This window comes from Lineus longissimus, chromosome 1 (assembly GCF_910592395.1).
Source record: "Lineus longissimus chromosome 1, tnLinLong1.2, whole genome shotgun sequence".
NCBI classification, from domain to species: Eukaryota; Metazoa; Nemertea; class Pilidiophora; order Heteronemertea; family Lineidae; genus Lineus; species Lineus longissimus.
The window spans coordinates 20,363,440-20,383,448 of NC_088308.1; the positions used below are offsets into that span (position 1 = coordinate 20,363,440).

Below are 20,009 nucleotides of genomic sequence, written 5' to 3' on the forward strand. Positions count from 1 at the left end.
GATATGAGGTAGGCACTTGGTAGGTATATCTACAATTCCAGCAGCTATGCCTCATCAGAAAAGACATTTATTGCAATTTTTGTCGTTAATGTACAGTTATGGAATTAATTCACATGCTTTATAGTTAAGAGACAAAATCAAATGAATTATATAATAGATGATAGAACATGTAAATATTTGAAGTGAAAGTGTCATTGAAATCTCTACTCCCCCCCCCCTTCCATTGTGGTGGTCATAGTCAAAACAGTATAACTTGTCCAAATACAGTAGAACCTCTCTATTATGGACACCCTCGGGACTGACAAGTGCTGTCCTTAATAGAGAGGTGTCCTGATTAGAGAGGTCAAATTGAATGTAAACAACCAATTTGGGACCAAACATAGTGTCCTTAATAGAGGTTGTCCTTAATAGAGAGGTGTCCGCTAAGGGAGGTTCCACTGCAATGCATACATGTATATCATGATATATCTCATTATCTGACACTCACATTTCCATTTTATTCCGGGAGGCCTCCCTTTCCCAAATTTCTGGATCCACCAGGTCTTGTGACCAAGTAGCTAGGCATTGGGAAGTTGGCTTTTTAACCTCAATCTTGTGGTCTGGCCTATAACCATCCACATACCAACTCGTGTCCATGGCAACTCATGCTAGCCTGCCTGCATGCTCTGTAGGCCTATGAGGTTGTCCCAAAGACTCTCTCTTCTACATTCATTGATCAATTTATACACAATTATAGCCTACCATTTGATAGATCCTCTTCTTGGACATCTGTTCCCACGTTTGTCTTGAACGAAATCAGCAGACCCTCGGTAACACGTGAGTGCTTTAAGTGGAAGTAAAATCGATAACCAGCTAGGAGAGTTGGGCGATAACCAGCGGGATGAGTTTGATGCCAACGTCACAGAAACTCTTCCAGTTGGATATCGGCTAGCCGTGACGTAGGCGTGGCCATCGGTTGCTAAGCACGTTGCCAAGTGCCATTCTCCATGATTATTTTTCATTCACATATTTTTTTAACAGATATGCTTTTAGATGTAAGTGTTTCATGGTTTTATCACTTGGGAGGATCACTTGGATGATAAACCTGTTCAAATTACTGATGGCCATCAGAGATGCATAGATAGGCTGCACTTCCAATCAGAAATCTGCTACCATTATTAACTCTCAGTTCACGTCTTACTTTCATGGTTGTTGTTTTTTGAATTTCCGGCTTGTTATGGTAACTAAAGTGAAATTTGAGACACTTGCATTGCTCTTCTTTTCAATCATTTGGGTAATTACGATATCTATGTGTTTTCAGGAAACTGTGACAACAGTGACCATATAGCCAAAGTGAATAGCAAAGATGTCTTTCGTTCGGACAAGAGCCTTCCAAAGCGTTTCGAAGATGGCCAAGGTAGCAGCTGTTGGTGTAGGCCTCCTAACATTTGGGGCAGGCTACCTTGCCTGCATGGCGAAACATTCCGTCCTTGACCACCTAGTTCCAAATGATAAGTCAAACTAGCATATGGAAAGTAAGGGTTACTTTTCAGAATCCTTTTTCAGTTCAATTATTTATTACTCAACAAAACTTGAGATGGTTTTCATGAGAAACAAAATACAAGGAGGTGCTCTAAATCCATTTTCATTCAAATGATATTTTACTCAACAAAAGCTGAGCTTTGTTTTCATGCAAATTAAAAACAAACACACTTTTCTATTTACAGTTTTTATTCCAATCATAAAATCTTTCATTATTTCATGAGAATGACACTAAGTGCCAGCCAGGTAAAATCTTCTACCATGAAATATGATTAAAATATTTTTGTAGCTCTTTTCTCTTGATCATTATGAAAGGACTAACTGACCTCCCTATCAACAGATAATACTCTGATTGCTTATTTCAATATCATGATAATAATGACATGACAAACATCGGTCACACAGCTCCGGCAATCATGTATCCCTTTTCAGCAGTCTTCAGATTAAATAAAACCATATCAAGAAAGTTAATTCAGTCTCTGACCAAATGTGCTTGTAGCACAACATTGTTCACAAAAATCTAAGTATATCATAGGTAAATGTCCCTGTTATTATGGAAGAGACTAATCAAGAATGAAACACTGCTACATGTAGAGCGCCCCTCAGGCCCAACCTACTCTCCACAGAATAAGAATTATCTTCAGTTGACAGACACACTGAATGGAGTGACGTAAACTGAATGGACAGGCATCACATACACCCGATTTGGCCACTAGTAGCACAACACTGGCCATGAACACCTCGATAAGTTCCCTCCAGCGAATTGTGGAATAGATGCAATTCGTCCCCCATTGTTATAAAACTTTGTATCTGCCTTTGTTGATAGGCTGATATGAGTTTTGCTGAAAAGAGGACAAGAGAAAATTGTTACGGATGGGAAACATGATCACAAATCTAGTATAAAAAGCCTAAGTTTGCGTCCAACGCCAGCAAGATAGCAGTTCCATGAGCACTTACACAAAATAGATCAGCTATGTGAAAATTCAGCAAGCATTGGCAAGAAAAGTATCAAACAACTCGGGGGGATCATGATAACACAATAGAATTCTTACCAGTCTGACAAGTTCCTCCTTGATAAGTCGTGTGATTTCCTTCTTTGCTGTTGAGATGGCCAGTTCACTGGTTGCCTCAATAGCCAGGTATAGCTTCCTTTCATCCTCTTCTTTAGGAGCCTTGCCGGGTGGAAAGTATGTCCCACGGACAGTGATGCCCGCCTCTGAATACTCACAAATCTGTGCCAAAGCCTCCTGTAACAATATCAAGGGAAGATATATTTTATTTGCAAGCAAGGTTCAACAAAGCTGCTTATACAAAACTCTACAGGATTGCTGCACTAAACCTTTCAAGCAATAAGTCTTCTAAAAGCACTTCAGAAAAAACAGAAATGATTACAGAACACACTTGTCCAGTTGTCACCCTGTTCAAAGGGTTAGGGATTTAGCTGCACTTTGCCAGTACAAGTACAAGAACAGACTTTTTTAGTAACTTCAATGACACTGTGCATACGATGGACCTCCTATGCAAGTGACCTCCCATGTTTTAGGGGCATTTTTCATACTAACCTTGGAGGTAACCTTCCACCTCGCAGTCTGTGGGAAATTGTTAATCTCCAACTCCTCCTCGTAACGTTTGAACGTCTCTGTCTGACTTTCAGCCTGGTCTTTCTCCTCCTCCGACTGTGGACGGTAACCCAACTTGGCGTTGATCTTCTCTGCCATTTGTTCTGCTATTGTCTTTGACTGGAAAGGAATAAGTAGAGAAGAAACATTTATCATTCTCATATTTCAGATGATTGAGCATCGATGTATGTGGCAATGTATCACCCTAGACATGCTATGTATCCACTCCTGGGCGGCTCACGTGCCCAAGAGTGACCTGTGAATAGGTCAAATAGTTCACACGCAGCACATCCCGGTATCATCATTGTTAAACCAGTCAAACTGTTCAAAGTTGAGCTGATCCTTCAAGATATAATAATTTTCACAGACGTACAAAAAGCAAATGGGATTTCAGAAAGTAATTTATACTTTTTTTATTGAGATGAAACGAAATTGTTGAAATCATTTGACAGTAGTGACTACATCAAAGTATTAATTAATAATTAACTTACTGAAACTTGTGGCACTGGTGTCATCATCCTGTTCTGCATGATAGCAGCAGCTGCCTGTTGTGTGATGTCCTGTGCCTCGGCCCCAAGGTTCCTCTGCATGTTTATTTTGAATGCCAAACGCTTGGCAAGTTCTAGCTTCTGTTGGTTGGTGGCAGTGGGCTGGGCTTGCTGGTTGATCATGGGCTTGGCTACGTCAGTGACTCGCTTGATACTGGCAAACATTTCTTCAATTTGTTCATCAATCTGCAAAGATTATGAAAATGGTTCTCTAGATACGCTTTAATGCTTCAAACATAACATCAAAAATGTAGTCTACCCCTTATTAGGAAGTGACTGCTGGGTGTCGAGTTGTACAATGATTTATATTGTCATTCGTTAATTTGTGCTCACAGACACTGCAGAATCGTGCCTTTGTGCCTAAGCCACCTCACTTGAATGGATGCAATAATGAGCAAAAGAAATATTTTTACTTACGTCCATGCCTCCATCCTCTGAGTCCGAGTCATGCAGCCCAAGAGCCGCTTTCTGTAACTTCTTCCTCTCATCAGCAAGCTGGGCCTCCGTCTCATCAAACTTGAAGCCCTTACCCTTGAAACCACTACTGCTCTTCACCTTACGACCCTCCTGAAAAGTAAGATGCAAAGATGAGCAGGCAAGCAATGGAGTACCAAGTATCATACAGCCTACAAGCTGGGCTATGTTTGCAAATGCAGTATTGTCTGCCTGTTGATGAGGAACATGTGGACAACCTTTACTGAGTAAGTTGGTAGCACTGTTACCAAAATAAAGTTTGCTATTTGAGGTGGAGTAATAGAAAATCCATATCTGGTGAAGATACTTACTGATTGCGCCCTTTCCTTGTACGCCTCCCAAAGTTGGGTCAAATCTGCCGGGACCTCTTCTCCGGAGGCTGCCAAGGATTTAATGATGTCACCCACATGCCTTTCTTCATCTGGGGTAATAAACGTATAAGCATTCCCTTTGTTGCCGGCACGACCGGTTCGCCTAAAAGAGACAAGTGAAGGAATTATCATGAAATCAAAGGATTCAAGTAAGGAATCATTACACATGTAAAATGGTTTAAAAGTTTGAAATAAACTTTGAGTTCATTGCAAAAACATGTCATCCTCTTTTATGTGTGAACGGTTCAAGTTGATGATCCTACCAGTGGCACATTTTCTTTTCATATTCTCCAGTAAATCCCATTTGAGAGGAAACTTTTTGGCTATTACCTGAGCCTGTCATAAGCAGCAGTGGCACACATGTAGTGTACTTACCCACATCGATGCACGTAGTCCTCGTAGTGATTGGGGCAGTCATAGTTCACCACCAAAATCAGGTCCTTCACATCAAGACCACGAGCAGCAACTGAGGTAGCAATCTGCAGGAAAGAAAAGCTTGGCCTCAGCTGACCTCACAACTTTAAAATTCTCTACCAAGAAGTTATTCATAAAAGGCCAAGTGACTAGATCACACCCTTGTCCCTTGAGCAGATTCTACCTGCACACACCCAAGGAAGTACTCAATGCTAAGGAATTTTTAGTTAAGTATCATTTAGATATATGGCATGCATAAGCATAAAATTCGCACTTACTAGTAATTTGATATCGCCTTTCTTGAAGTCCAAAATCGTGCTGTCCCGATCATACTGGTCAATACCACCATGGAGGGACAAGCAAGGATATGAATGTTGGTGCAAGTTCTTCATGAGGTCGTCTGCGTGTTCCTGCTTGTCAACAAATACCAGCACACTTCCATCTTCCTGATATTGGCCAAGCAGCTCTAGCAGTTTAAAGAACTTTTCATCCTCTTCCAGTAAGATCTGAAGCGTAAAAGATAGAAAATATGTTTGAGATTGTTTTAAAATAGGTCACGCATGAAATTTTTAAAATTCAAACTCAGAAGCAGCAGCAACTGTGCAACCCTCCACCTACATGTGTGCAGTTGACACTGAGGTTGAGGTCAAGAGCTGGGTCTACAGAGAGGTTGTGGTTCAGATAAAATAGAGAGGTTGGGAAGAACACTATATCACAAAACCATCAACTCACCACGTGCTGTTTGACATCATGGCACACAACACTTCGGCCACCGACTTGCACCTCGATAGGTTTTGTCAAAATCTTCCGCGCTAGTCCTTCCATCTGACGAGGAAATGTCGCAGAGAACATCACAGTCTGTCGATCCGGCCGAATGTTGTCAATGATACGCATCACCTGAGGTTCAAAGCCCATGTCAAACATCCGGTCAGCTTCGTCAAGGACTATGTACGTACAGCGCCGCAAATTCGTCACACGACCTGAAACGGTAAATCAATGGATACCATTAGCGTCTTTGTTTTGTCATAGTTGGTCATCTCAACATATATTCATTGGCATATTGTCACCTACTGCAACAGTTGCCACCTCTCAAGTGTCACCAATTTCCTTTATGTCATCTTTCAAACTCTTGAGAGTGAAACTTTCACAAAAGACATCAGTCAGGTTCTTTTAAATTTGAATAATGAAATATTCTCTAAACTAATTGATAATTTGAAACTCCTAAATGGGTCGAGAAAACTTCTTGCAGGGTCCTCCATCTATCAACATGTTGACTTGGAACTTCAACTGTGCTACGAAACGCGACACTGACATGATCGCACCGAAACGTCGCCAGTGGCATTCACAATGTAACCCTGGCAGCTAATACATGTACCTGATCATCTTGAAGGCGACTGAAATAAATTGTTCAGGTCATTGCATCACATACACGTTAACCTGATGAATGGAAGCAGAAAATTAAACCCATATGTGTGGAAGACTCGGGCCAAGCAGCACAGAATGAATATAGTAATCTAGTTTTCATTAAGTGGAAAGGTATTGGAAGTAGTGGTGAATGGATGTTGATTTGCAAACCTGCCAACCACGAAATATTTTATTGAAAACTTATGTTTGTTTGCATCAACAGAATTTGCCAGAAATTTTGATGCAAACATGAGATTTTTAAGAAAACTGGAAGCAACTGTATGCATTTTCGCAGTTTGGAAGGCAAGATTACAAAACACTTTGATACACCCTTCGAAAATTTTGCATGCAACATCCATGCTGGCAAAAAGTAACTTGTAGAAAATATAAAGCGCTCTTTTGATACTTTTCCTCAGACATGATTGTTTCGACAAAATTTATAAAAGGTGTATCTCAGAAGGGCAGGGACCATTCACGTTCTTTCACCACTCATTGAGTCAGGGTATAGTCATATATGTAATTATCATAATTTGCCAGAGATAAAGTGTATATTCGGTCAATAACTTTCAAGAAATTGGTACCAAAATTGAGTATCCAAATAGATCTAATTGATCGAGCTGTCCCAAATGATGTCTGCTGAAAGGGAAATCGAAAAACTGTGAGTCTCGAAGTAAGATGCCTATGGAGCTTATGTTTGTCATTTTCTGCGGGCGGGGGTGATGATAAATTTTTCTAAATACCTATGCGGGGCAGCAGCCAAATTTTGGACCCCAATACATACTATCCTGAAGTCAATATGGATTCATGAAATGTCACCTAAAACATGAAATAAATTGGCTGTGGATTTAAGATATCACTCAGGTAAACCAGTCACCAAGTGGTAAGTATCTGTTGGATACACCATAAAACATACTATCCTAATTCTAAAATGAATAAATGAGGAAATACCCACCGCTATTAGCTGCCAACATGTCAATCATCCGTCCAGGCGTACAGACGATTATCTCAGCACCCCTCTTCAGTTCAGCAATCTGTTCCGATATACCCGTTCCCCCATAAACGCACACCGTCCTCAGACCAAGGGGCTTCGCAAACTTTTTACATTCTTTGAAGATCTGCATTGCCAACTCTCTTGTAGGGGTCATCACCACAGCTGAAATTGATCAGGAAAATAAGTCAATAACCTGCTGAAGGACACAATATTCAATGTGCATTTTGAATATAATACAAAGTAGTACACTATGGCCACAGTGTGTGCATAGTGTCTCTTCTTAAAGGAGATAGCTCGTGCCCTGAAGATATTCAGTTCATTGGACACAGAGCTTTTGGGATTAAGCTCATAAGGTTTGTAACCTCCTTTACCATAAATTGGAGACTGTACAATTTCTGAACTTTATATAACCATACATTATAGTCCAATGATGGTTAATTTGCCAGCAAAACTCACCAATTGGTCCATCTTCTGGATCCATCTCTGGCTGGTCACAGATATGTCTGAACATGGGCAGTAGGAAAGCAAGGGTTTTACCGCTGCCTGTCTTGGCAATACCGATCAGATCACGCCCTGACATGATAGCAGGAATCGCCTGGGCTTGGATGGGAGTTGGCTTCTCAAACATGTTTCTGTAAGAAGAAGAAAAGAGAATGAAGACAATTCTCTCAGAGCAATTGAAATCACATAACTAAATCAGTACCGCAGTAGTCAACATTTTTCTTAATGGCCACTATTTTCACCATAGTTTAGTTTAAATAGCACTGCCCATCAATCCCTATTCAGTTCGTAGCACTGCTCATCAATTCTACCTATCTCCACATCTATTCAAAAGGTAGATGACGTTGAGAGCATTCCATGAGACTGTCTCAGTGCATGAAATCAAACTAGATATTAGTGAGGTACTAACTTTTTTAAGGCATCCATGATTTTCTTTGCTACTCCACACTGAGCCCAGGTTCGTATAGGCTTTGGACAGCCCTTTCCACGTACTTTGATCCCCTCCATCTCCTCTCTCAGGGCAGTGGCCTCCTCTTGTGTCATGGCCATGATCTCAGGCACTTCCACATAGAAGTTCTTCTTGAAAGGTGCGTAGTAGATTTTGTTGTGATCGACGAGAATCAGTTCCTGTAGGAAAGATGTTGCATACATGTAGATGAATGTAGAGAGCTGCATAGTGATTTCGTAATTTTCAAAATGCCTTGCAGTATACAACTGCTTACTAGTATATAATGGATTGTGCCTCAGTTTGGCACCTGCTGTTATGGTTAGAAAACCATTACTGCTTCAGTTACATTCTAAATGTACATCAATAACGAATTACCAAGGATGCTAGAATTGTTGAAACTTGTTGCTGTTTTAACTATTGTACATACGTACCTTTTTCTTCTTGTTTATATTCAACATAGTCATATCCAGATCTTCTTCTTCTTCCTCTGAAGAATACTGAAAGATGAAGATTATAGTAAGAAATATTTTCCCTATTGTGACCTGTTCTGCCATATGTAAGGATTCAAACAGACAGTGAGCTATTCCAATGTCACTTATCTCTCACTGTTCAGGGGATCACTTGTCACCTGTCAAGACCATGTTTGTTAACTGACTTCGACTGGAAAACATCACGTGACATGACTCGAGGATAAAAAGTGATATTGTGAATCATATGTATCCTGCTCTTTTGAAATGACTCGTTGATTCTTCATGTCACGAATCACAACACGTGCAACGTTGCCTGCTCGACATTCTCCCCAAAAACCAAAAGACCATACAAGCAAATCATCAGCTTCCATTTCTTACCTCCATAGCATCCGCATTACTCTCCATTAACTCTCCCTTCACCTTGGAGGGATCTGACTTCTTTTTGGCCACAGCAGTGATCATTGTCACCTTACTGGGTCCCTCGGCTGCTGCAGTACCGGTATCCATTTTCTCATCCTCGTTGTCGTTGCCTTTGCCTGTCGTCTTGCCATCATTTTTCAGTGTTGCCACTTCATTCTGGACAGACTGGAATGAAGATAAAAGAAACTGATGTTTTCATGTAAGGTAAGGTAGTACAATTATAGCCCCTGTACAATTATAGCTCATGTGCGCATGACGTGTGTATGTTAAAGCAGGCTTATGAAAACAGGTTTGTAAAAGAGAAATACTCACTGCCATGAATGCATCCAAGGGATCAACTTCCTCCTCCTCATCTTTACCATCCTTATTCCCGACAACCTCATCGTCATCATCATCATCATCTTCTAAATTCCACGTTTTCTTGCTTGGAGGGTTGATGACAATTTGTGGCGCAAACGGCTCCTGTTGTTTCTTACGTTCCAGACGCCATTTTTCTATGCGCTCCCTTCTCTTTTGCATTTCAACTTCAAGCCGTTTTTGTTCTGCTTCCTAGAATAAACAAAGATATGAGAAACTTAAGAAATTAACATGAATATGAACATCTACAGTAAGGAAAACTTGACAAAACTCAAATGAAGTGAGAGTTTAGCTAATGCTACAAAGCTGGTACCTTATCTAGTGGTTCGTCCTTGGTCGATAAAGCACCCTCTCTGTGCGTTGGGCCCTTCTCATCAGTCCCACCTTTGGTCTTGGTACTTCCACGGACCGGGCTTAATGACTTAGACTTCCTTTTCCTATCCCTGCTCGGACTCAGTCTCCTATCTCGGTCTCTGAAATTCATAAAAATGCTTTATAAGATTTCACTAAACACAGATTTTGATTTTAATGTTGAGAACTCTAATCATGCTAAACGACCAATATAAAAAAATCAATGAAAGCAGTAAATTCATAAGCTTTAAAATTACAAATTTTCCCACTGGCTATGTTTAAGAAAATCACCTCCGGCGGTAGAGGTTATCATCAGTCTTTACATTTTAACCCTGGTCTAATACAAAGTAGCAGTTATTCTTTAATAAACTAAAAAATTGATCAAGTGATCATCATTGATAACCCTTCAGAAGCACATGGACCATCATATCAATTTACGGTACCTTTTATCAGGCCTCCTCCTTCGGTCTCTGCTCCTCGACCTCCTACGCTCTTTACTCCTAGATCGACGACGGTCTCTCGATCTTGAGCGCCGACTCCTGTCTCGACTTCTTGACCTCTTATCCCGGCTCCGCGACCGTCGGTCCCGACTTCTTGATCTCTTCCTGTCGCGTGACCTCTTTCTTTTGCGATCTCGTTCAGGACTGCGGGATTTGCTTCGGCTTTTGCTTCTTTTTCGGTAAGACCTACTGAAAAGTAAAGACGTGCGGAATGAAATAATAATATATTTTGGCATGGCCCACAAAGGAGCTTCCTTAATCCTGTATAGGCTGCCATGTCAAAAGCTTTAGAGAAGTAAGAATCGTAAAGATTGAAGTTGTGCACAACACGTCACATCGTCCGTGTACAAAATATCCAAGAGGACAAAATTTCTGTTACACCGAATCGAATGTATACGACACGTACATTTTGTACATAGGCAAGTACACAAGGTTTATTTCACACAACTTCAGGGTCAAATTTATACCTTTTCTCATTTGAAATAGTTACCTGCTTGGCATTTTCGGAAAGCTTTTGGTCTTTATAAACGCTACAGTGTATTGGAGATTAAATTGTTCTTTAGACAAATGAAAATTATGGGATAAATTGTAAAATATCCTCGAAAAAATCTCGTCGTTTTGTCGTTTGTCGGAAAAGAGTCGTTTTCGTGAGACGCAAATTCAGAATTTGTGACTAGAAGACAATAAAAAATATTCAGGATGTTGTCTTGGACTTCTATATTCGGATGTTCTTCAGTTAATTTGCAAAATCATTTTTTGGTATCATTGTGGTAATTACAAGTGGCGTAAACTTTGCTTTGCGGCCCATCTGTAAATGCACGTGGTTTTGAATACACTGTGTACATTTATGTACTGTTATGTACATAGAGCACTCTAAATTTTGTGTCGATTTTGTTTGCTGTAAGTTACTCAAGATTTGACCGGAAAAACTCGTTGATCCCTCGTAAGACCGGACACATTGATCTTATACATTATTGACAAAAGTTTTGATTCAAAAGGAATCATGAATTGTGTCCTGAATTGACAAAAAAACAAGGACAAGGCCAGGGCATTGGGCTAGGCAGTAGCCAGAAAAAAGAAAATCCCAATAATCGATGATAAATAAATCCATTTTATGTGCAAACTGTACACACATTTGTTGCCAGTGGCAGATAACAAAACAACATACTACAAAGAATGTGGGAAGTTCAGGTATCACGATGAACACTACTTACTTCAGGTCTGGTTGGAAGAAACATTGGCCATTGCCCATTGAATGGAGCACTTTGTTAAACAAATGATCTTTATAAGTATTGCCTTATTTCTCTTTGCAGATAGGATTCAAACCACACTCGCTTACTGAAGATGTCCTTCAGAGGAGGCGGTGGTAGAGGTATGTCTGCATCAGTTCTCTCTTTATCAGCATGATGATGAAGCTGACATCTTCTATATCATAATATTCAAGACATGGTGAAAAGTTTTAAGCGTTTTCATCTATATGTGGATTGTAGTAGAACGTAAAAGTACCAGTCCAGTTTTAAAATTAAATCTTATTATCTTCATTTTTCAGGAGGTAGAGGAGGAGGTGGATTCAGAGGTAACTGTTTTTTCAATCCTGGGTATAGTTATTAGTCTGCTTTGGGTTTGATGAATCGGAATGTCTTTACATTTCACGACCAAGGATTGATGCAGGTCTATATCACATGGTCAATACCATTGAGCCAACCAATTTGCCACTAATATCCCCGAGAAGCCTGCTGTGCTGACATCTCTCTTAAAAAGCTCAGGACTGCATACATGAAATAATGTTTTTACCATCATTCTACTTCTAGGTCGAGGCGGTGGAGGTGGATTCAGAGGTGGTCGTGGAGGTGGAGGCTACAACAGATATGACCAGGGACCACCAGAGGCAGTCGTAGGTAAGATTTGAGGGTCCAGTGAAGGCTGTTGTCCAATATGTACTGTACCAACATGAAGAATGTTCCTATGACATGGGGAGTGAAAGACGGCTCTTCTACAGGATATTTAAAGTGGGTATAATGTGGTTGGAGTGGAATCACAGCCCTTGAATGTGAAAACCTTTTGCTATGGTACCATGACAACCAAAACCAGGCTTATGTCTCTTATAAACCTGGCAGTCATCTCTTGTCTCCCTCTTGATTCCCCCAGCTTCATTTTATTTCAGAGCTTGGTCAATATATCCATCCATGTGAAGATGAGTTAGTATGCAAGTGTACCAATGAGAAAATACCACATTTCAATGCTCCTGTGTTCTTGGAAAATAAGCAACAAATCGGGAAAGTGGATGAAATATTTGGACCCATCAGAGACTTTGTATCCTTTGTTATGTGAAGAAAAGTAGAGCTAAACTTTTGATTAGCCGTTTCTAAGCGTAAAGTACAAATGTAACGTAAATAACACTGGTTTGATTGAATATTCCCCGATGTCAGTGATGGATTTCGAATCCTGAAACTCTTGAAATCCAAGTCTCTGTTCAGAGCAACTATTTGTAAATATGTTACTCCTTAACCTTGCCTCAGATGTTTTCTGTCAAGTTATCAGAAGATATGAAAGCCACATCATTTGCCAAGTTACAGAAAGTAAGTTGACTCATTTTCAGGCATAATAGTGTGATTACATGGTCGATATTGTCAAGATGACAGTGCATTGCAGCACATTGCCTTGCCATGGAGCAGCAGAGACATGAGCCAGATAGTCTGTCATCATTTAATGCTCTAAAAGTACTCGCATATGTCTCTTCATTGTCTTATTGTTTTCAATTACAGTTTTACATTGACCCATACAAACTGTTGCCCCTGCAGCGATTCTTACCTAGACCACCAGGGGAGAAAGGTGTTCGAGGACGGGGTGGTGGTCGTGGAGGTGGAAGAGGTGGACGAGGTGAGATATTATGAAATTGTTACCCAGCACAGGTTACAAAATGCCACTCAGGAGGAGCATTTCCAGCCGAATTAACTGCCCTTGGAGGCATATTATCCTTAGTAGTGCTCACATATCACCACAAGTATGAATGACGATATCGCTGTGATGGAACCCTGCGTGAAAGATGACATTGACGAGTGAAAGGAGTCCCTTTGTCTAAAGCACCTTAGTCTGACTGTACTGCCTCCTGATGATTTCTTGATTAGCTTTGATATCTTTCAAATGTTCTTGTTCCAGGTGGATTTGGCGGTGGCCGTGGTGGCGGCTTCCGAGGAGGTCGTGGAGGTGGTGGCCGCGGTGGTGGTGGACGAGGCGGTGGTGGCTTCAGGGGCCGAGGAGGTGGTGGGGGAGGATTCAGGGGTCGAGGCAGAGGGGGATACTAGATGGAAACACGTGGTCATAGAATCACTGCCTTCTATTTTTATAATGGATTTTATTGAACATTGTGAATAATGCGACATTACCTGACAAGTCTGTGAATACACTGCTGTCACACTACACAGTTATTTGGTCTTTGCAAATTTCTTATGAATTCAAGCCAATTCTCTCTCAGTTAGATGATAAATACTGGCTGGTTTGCCCTTTGAAAATTTATAGTCTCATGATTTCTCATCCATTTTGGTTCAGTATTTGAGTTATTTATAATGAATTTGCCAAAGGCTAGATGATTTCATGACTTCGGCCAGTATTCAATTTTACTGTGGAGCATGGTCATCCCATTATGGTGGATTATCAGGGCAGAGTCCTTGTTGATGATATTTTTCTCATAAAAATCATGATGTTGTATTCACTTGAATTATTTGTGTAAAATCTTGAATCTTGTCGACCAGTGGGACAAATAAAGCGATTTATTAACCAAGAATATATGTTGTTGATCTCATTTCTTCATGATTGAGCATCATTGAGAGGCATTTCTCTGATCATGCTACATGTATGTACGGTAATGTTTTATCCATCTTCAGAAACAAATACAAGTACAAGCAATGATCAGAGTTCGCAGAATACAACAAGCCTCGAGGAATAAAAGACTCAAAATACGCAATTTCTGTTTTTTGTATTATTATTCTATATCAATTGAAAATATAATCAACAGTCGCCAATAAAATGAGAACCTAGCGTACCTGAATACATGCATTGCAATGGCTTTCTGTTATAACTTCAGCTGCTGCAAAGTGGTGCTGGCTGTCTCTGGGGTAAAGCAAAATGACATTGTTTGACAGTTTCCAGTCATCTTGTGTTAAAGTCCCTCATCAGAGGAAGCCATGATCACATGTTTCAGTTGTAAAAAGATCACCATTATCTATTTTCCAAAAAATCAAGTGGACTTTACTTTGAAATGGCGATACGAATATGTTACAACCTCATCAGCGACGTCTTACTAGCAGGCACCTATCACATAGTGTTATTCATTACTTCAAAGCCATTGTTAAAATTGCCGAACAGGATTAATTATTTTGGTTAATGCCAACACTGGCTATACCGCAGTAGCAGTTATGTAGGCCTTCATATACACACTAACACATGCAGTACAGAAATTGCTCCATATGCTATACAATGCTGCATAAATCTAGAAACTTCATACTGACAAAAGTTTACATGAAAATGTCTCTCTCACGATCACATTTTGACATTGTATCAACCTCTAGCTGGTTTGTTTCACTTGGTGTTTTACACGGAATATGGACTTTTATTCAGGTATCCCTCAACCGGCTAAGCATCGACACAGTTTCATACCTTATGCAATGTAGCACAATGAAGGTAAAAGCTTTCAAAGCTTGTATTGATACTCATCGGAGTAGCCACCCACTGCTTTACCGCAGTAGAGACACATAAGGATAATAGCACAACCATCCAGAGTAAATGAACTTCATAACAACTATAATATATTGTAAATAAACCATTTTAGAATTTGATTCAAAGATCGCTTATGGCGGAAAGTTGGGAGATACATGTATATACAAACCCACGCATTTTCACAGCACCAATTAAAAACTTTTCTGTACACTTGGAGCGAGACATGCCTAAAAGGCAAAAAGCCTGAGAGAAGAAGTAACATAAGGTGGGTATACAGGCAAACATCAGGACTATAAAATAATGCCCCAGTTCAGGATGGTCAAGTGAAAATATATGGAACCAATTCACTAGAAAGTTAGAAGTCTGTTCTTGAACATTCAACATTCAACATGCTTTGTATAAAACTAGAAAAGAAAACCACCGGATCCAGAAGGGTGTGTACATCCCCTCCCCTTGGTGAGAGGCCAATTCAGTTATTCAGTTTTTTCGCATAAGTGATACTGTACATTACTGCTTCACATCTGAAGCATTTTCCAAATGGCCATACTTCATCTGGTATCTCTGAAGTTCTGCCTGCACTACGACAATTCTGTCAACAGTCTGCGACATGGCCACCTTTTGGTCCATCAGCAGGTTTGCCATATGGTTGATCTTCTCCTTGAAGGTGTCCTCCATTGTTTTCATCTTGGTGTCATACTTCTGCTTCACCTCGTTGACTTCTCGGTGACGTCTCATGTCCTGTTCTTGCAGCGCCTGTTCCAACGAAGTTACGGTCTTCATCAGGGTTGCAACCATTGCTGAATCGGCCTCATTCATACTAGCACCTTTTAGAGCCACGCCAGAGGGAGAGGAATAACCAGACCCAGGAACACTCTGTGCGTCATCCTCAGTGTCCCTCAGGCTAGACAGAGACTCCACAGACACCTCACTGTTTGCATCACTTGGATTCCGATTATGCTTTTTCCTAGAGTTGCGCTTGGGTGGAATAGATTTGATGAACTCAGAAGAGGCTACATTTCCACCAGGCTCACCGCTTAGCACAGACCTTTCAACCCCAATAGGCTGTTGAAGAGAGTTTGAAATGTCAACATTGTCCTTTTCACTATTTTTTCTATTTGTTCTTTTTGGAGGCATGGGCTTTATTGACACTGGCTGTTCATTTCCTGATGCAGAACCAGAAATATTTCGTTGAATTCCATCACGGATAGTAGAACTCTCGAGAATCTCTGGTGACGATTCTGAAGAAGATGGCTCCCACGATTCGCTAGCATATTGTCGACATTTTCCAATTTGATCGGATCGTGTGTTTCGCCGGGAATTAGACCCAGATCGATAGGACACTCTGCCTTCAGCTGTCATAGTATAAATTTTCTCCCTAATGCTATCATCGCTAAGGTCACTGAGACTAGTAAGAGATTTGGCTTCTCCTGTCTCAGGGGACAGTAATGGCAAATCACCCCGAAAAGGCTCAGACTGTTGTGGCAAGGACCTGCATAAAGGACTTTTCATCGGTCTTCTTTGCACAGGACTATTTTCAGATGATGAAGCCAAGGGACTTTTTGGCCTTCCAAGAGTTCTTGAATTAAAAGTCAATGAATTGTCAGTACTGCCCTGTGGGCTGCTTTCATCAATCTCCCTGATAAAAATCTCATCGTGTTTTAGTATGAAAATGAACACAGTCTTTGTTGTCAAGGATGTTGTGTCCATCAAAAGCGATGGATCATCAATGTTACACTTCAGAACGTTCGGGCCAAACACCAGCGCAAGATTCATGGCTGGCATTTTATTCTCATCACAATGTTTGCTGACTTCCTCCAAGAACTTACAAAGATACTCAAGTAAGTTGTAATTGTCGACAGGAAGCTGATCCAACAGTGAACGTATCGTATCCATTGCTCGCGTATCACCATGTTCGACTTTTAAGCCCATAGTTAGGAACATTTCATAGTACTGAAACGGTATCACAGGCTCGGGAAGTTCACGGAAGTACAGCTTCAGCAGCGATGCAATCGAGTTGACGTCAACCTCATCTCGAGTCAAATCGATGTCCACTGCCATGTCATAGTCCAATTTTAGCTTCTTTATCGTTTTGCTGAGACCAGGCAGCCTGTAATTTAAAGATAAAAATAAAAAGTTCTGAGGGTGTCCTTAATAGAGAGGTTCCACTGTATAAGTAGATGAAAAAAAAGGAAAACATATGTCAATCTTCACTAAGACCCAGTTCATCCCAGTTGGTGGCTTTAGCAATCCAATACACAATAGACTTCAAGCACCAGACTTCCCGAGCCTGTGATACCGTTTCCACAAAAGATTTCATTGGACCAGTTACTAAGACTGCAACCTTTTGGCAATAAAGGAGAGCACTAGTCAGTTCTGAGGGTGTCCTTAATAGAGAGGTTCCACTTAACCGCTTCAGCATCCGTGACTTGTCAAGAATACAATTCCACTGCTCAGAGAGAAATTTACCTAAATATTCCCTCAACGTCCATTCCATGTGCAGTGAGATAATTGACACAGTCCTCGACGACTTTCGGAACAGACCTTCCAGTTTTTCTTCTCCTCTCATGCATCATGGTTTCGGCTAACGACTGACCAAACACGCCTGTAAATGAATATCTTTAAATAATTGATGGAATGCGTGCAAGAACCCGGTAAGAAACCTGAACATTTCTGTCAATGTGTTCATCAGACTGCCCCATATCGAGTGGAATCAAAACGATTGCTCAGTTTTATTGACAGCAATAGCATAAATTCTTAAATTGGCATAACCACCAATGTGGGAAAATGAAAGTGAATTCAAAGTATATCCAAGCACTTGAGATTCCTCGCAGCCAACTTTTAAAGTAATCTACTTGTAAGGCATTAGGAAATTATCATGAAAAGTTACCTCCACCACTTTGCGCATAGATGACTCTATTAATGGTGCTGATCCATGATTCCCGCTCCTCTTTAGTGCTTGCCCAGATCAGATAAGTTTCATGTGCTGCCGTCACTCTAGCTTGACCACGACCTAAAAAGACAACCCAGGGATTAAAATACCAATATTTAGGATCATAGCTATTCTTTTGGGTCTGCTTGGCGAGTAGCTAGCTTGCATACATTATTGATCAACAATACACGGGCAGATGATAAAAACAAAGGGTTGGCAGAAGCGTAGATGGCGCTTCAGTCGACACTGATTCAGACCATGGAGATTACATTCCAAAATATCTCTAATCAATATTATCATGTTTGGAGTTCAGACTTTCGAAAAGATAACAGACACAAATGAGACTTAAGTGAGTTTTTTTTTCTAAATTAAACAATAAGAAATTCATAACAAAGTGAACTACCATCTTGACTTCGGCTCTTTCAGTTTCATTTCTTTGAGTGGACTCTTGCAAATAATAGGAAGAAATACAGGTGTCTTTTTTTATACAATTATTATTTCACTTATGAATCAGATTCAACAAGAGCAAAGGTTTTTCTTCAGCATAAATATACAAATGTGGCTTAGGTTAACATTGATTGAGGAAGTTCACAATCATATATATTTGGTTACTCCAAACACACAAACACCAGGATAACAAGGGCATGAACAAATAGGTCACTAGATGTCGTTATCAATACTAGATTATTGTACATGTACAGCACAGATTCATGGACCCATTGAGCCAGAATCTGTGTCATGATACTAGCATAGTTCTCAACTTTTAACTATACCTTTGGTGGTAATTTTTATAATAAAAAGTTCTGCTTTAATCTTAAAAAATAAATTCAATCGAAATTATTTCATTGTCCTTAAGAACTGTCACAGTCACTCATTCCAACACAGTCACACATCAAGCATGTGCATCAGAGGAGTTTAACCTGATTCTACTGTCCTTAAGAATTGTCAATGTATGTGCATGTAGGCACCCATGAAAACATCATGTTAGAAACCCTGAACAATGTTAGTATTTATCAAAATGATACATTACATACCTGCAAGTATCTCAAATAAATATTTTCCTGGTTCCTCCATGCTGTGTGGATGACTGACCACCTTGTTACCCGGCAGGGGAATTACCCCCAATTCCTTGACCTCGTCGTCTTTTGCGTAATAATACATCTGGTCTCCGCGTATCACAAACCACCGATTGGTCCATGTTTTGAAGTTTCCTCCTTGCTTCCTCAGGAAGCCAGCTTTAAGGCGTTTTTGTTGGCATTTCGGTTGAGGTTGAGGTGACCGCCTTGGACTACGGTTCCGAGAGTACTGGGATAAACTCCGCTGCAGGGACGTCATACTGGCTTTGTTGAGTACGAACACAGGCTATAATTTCATTTTCTTTCTATTTTCTGGAAGAAAAATAAAACCATAAGTTTCATTTGGCTACCGGTAGAGCAAGAATAAGTTAGAAGCTAGAACTGACTGAGACTTGTTATTTTTTAGTCCCTTGCACCTAGTACTGACATACTGATACGCATGCCACAAGCCGTGGGGGACACAGTATTGTCAGTGACAGTAATGCATAGTGTCTATCATCTATATCCATACACAGTATAAGCTGCCCACTGCATGCTTCATAGGACTAGCCCTTGGCCTACATACACCATGTATGCCATACACTGACATGTATGTTACAAGTACATGAGTAGGCCTATGTATGTACACAAAAATGACAAACCAAATCAATCATCATTGTCAATGACAATGGCAAATTTGCACTTTTGATTTTCAAATTTGAATATCATTTAATGCGAAACACAATCTAAACCTCTTACAGAAAAGATCACTGTAACGTAGGGAATTTCGGAATAACGATATAAGGTGGTGACAAATAGTGATCGTCCAGAAAACAGGACATTTTCAAAGAGCTTTTTTACATTTGCACTTCATTCACTTCCTGGTTCAAAGAATAGCTCAAGAACAGATGACGTAGAGA

The 20,009-nt window shown here is 40.3% G+C and overlaps 3 protein-coding genes across 5 annotated transcripts; 1 reads left to right on the top strand and 2 right to left on the bottom strand.

Annotated features, from left to right (window-relative positions):
• Positions 1 to 1,862: 1,862 nt before the first annotated feature.
• Positions 1,863 to 11,018, bottom strand: LOC135491303 (probable ATP-dependent RNA helicase DDX46). The gene is made up of 18 exons (XM_064777079.1): positions 10,880 to 11,018; positions 10,333 to 10,578; positions 9,852 to 10,011; positions 9,494 to 9,730; positions 9,140 to 9,346; positions 8,723 to 8,788; positions 8,253 to 8,470; positions 7,799 to 7,974; positions 7,304 to 7,504; positions 5,680 to 5,927; positions 5,226 to 5,453; positions 4,909 to 5,012; positions 4,474 to 4,636; positions 4,106 to 4,255; positions 3,632 to 3,874; positions 3,084 to 3,260; positions 2,574 to 2,768; positions 1,863 to 2,363 (listed from the first exon to the last, which is right to left on the bottom strand). Exons 1-18 carry the CDS (start codon positions 10,888 to 10,890, stop codon positions 2,316 to 2,318), a joined length of 3,078 nt encoding a protein of 1,025 aa, XP_064633149.1. The 5' UTR covers positions 10,891 to 11,018; the 3' UTR covers positions 1,863 to 2,315.
• A 213-nt stretch (positions 11,019 to 11,231) lies between these two features.
• On the top strand, positions 11,232 to 14,173 carry LOC135491319 (H/ACA ribonucleoprotein complex subunit 1-like). Of its 3 annotated transcripts, none has more exons than XM_064777118.1 (8): positions 11,232 to 11,289; positions 11,703 to 11,761; positions 11,939 to 11,965; positions 12,201 to 12,287; positions 12,554 to 12,702; positions 12,909 to 12,968; positions 13,155 to 13,260; positions 13,549 to 14,173. In XM_064777118.1, exons 2-8 carry the CDS (start codon positions 11,734 to 11,736, stop codon positions 13,692 to 13,694), a joined length of 603 nt encoding a protein of 200 aa, XP_064633188.1. In that variant the 5' UTR covers positions 11,232 to 11,289; positions 11,703 to 11,733; the 3' UTR covers positions 13,695 to 14,173. The 3 variants fall into 3 exon arrangements, with proteins under 3 accessions (XP_064633188.1, XP_064633172.1, XP_064633180.1); XM_064777102.1 differs by having other exon boundaries at positions 11,233 to 11,289; positions 13,155 to 13,269; XM_064777110.1 differs by having other exon boundaries at positions 11,251 to 11,332; positions 13,155 to 13,269.
• Positions 14,161 to 19,975, bottom strand: LOC135491310 (rho GTPase-activating protein 24-like). Its single transcript, XM_064777090.1, has 5 exons — positions 19,849 to 19,975; positions 19,069 to 19,422; positions 17,993 to 18,115; positions 17,572 to 17,707; positions 14,161 to 17,212 (listed from the first exon to the last, which is right to left on the bottom strand). Exons 2-5 carry the CDS (start codon positions 19,367 to 19,369, stop codon positions 15,613 to 15,615), a joined length of 2,160 nt encoding a protein of 719 aa, XP_064633160.1. The 5' UTR covers positions 19,370 to 19,422; positions 19,849 to 19,975; the 3' UTR covers positions 14,161 to 15,612.
• Between the last annotated feature and the right edge of the window lie 34 nt (positions 19,976 to 20,009).

Excerpts from the sequence above, each read along its gene's own strand:
- LOC135491303 (XM_064777079.1), bottom strand. Across the intron at positions 4,256-4,473 it reads ACAAGGAAAGGGCGCAATCA|GAGGGTCGTAAGGTGAAGAG; the intron begins GTAAGTATCTTC and ends CTTACTTTTCAG. Across the intron at positions 2,364-2,573 it reads AGGAGGAACTTGTCAGACTG|CAAAACTCATATCAGCCTAT; the intron begins GTAAGAATTCTA and ends TCCTCTTTTCAG.
- LOC135491310 (XM_064777090.1), bottom strand. The coding sequence starts at position 19,369 with ATGACGTCCCTGCAGCGGAGTTTATCCCAGTACTCTCGGAACCGTAGT. Across the intron at positions 17,708-17,992 it reads CTATGCGCAAAGTGGTGGAG|GCGTGTTTGGTCAGTCGTTA; the intron begins GTAACTTTTCAT and ends ATTCATTTACAG. Across the intron at positions 17,213-17,571 it reads GACGTTGAGGGAATATTTAG|GCTGCCTGGTCTCAGCAAAA; the intron begins GTAAATTTCTCT and ends TTTAAATTACAG.
- LOC135491319 (XM_064777102.1), top strand. The coding sequence starts at position 11,734 with ATGTCCTTCAGAGGAGGCGGTGGTAGAG. Across the intron at positions 11,762-11,938 it reads CAGAGGAGGCGGTGGTAGAG|GAGGTAGAGGAGGAGGTGGA; the intron begins GTATGTCTGCAT and ends TTCATTTTTCAG. Across the intron at positions 11,966-12,200 it reads AGGAGGAGGTGGATTCAGAG|GTCGAGGCGGTGGAGGTGGA; the intron begins GTAACTGTTTTT and ends TTCTACTTCTAG.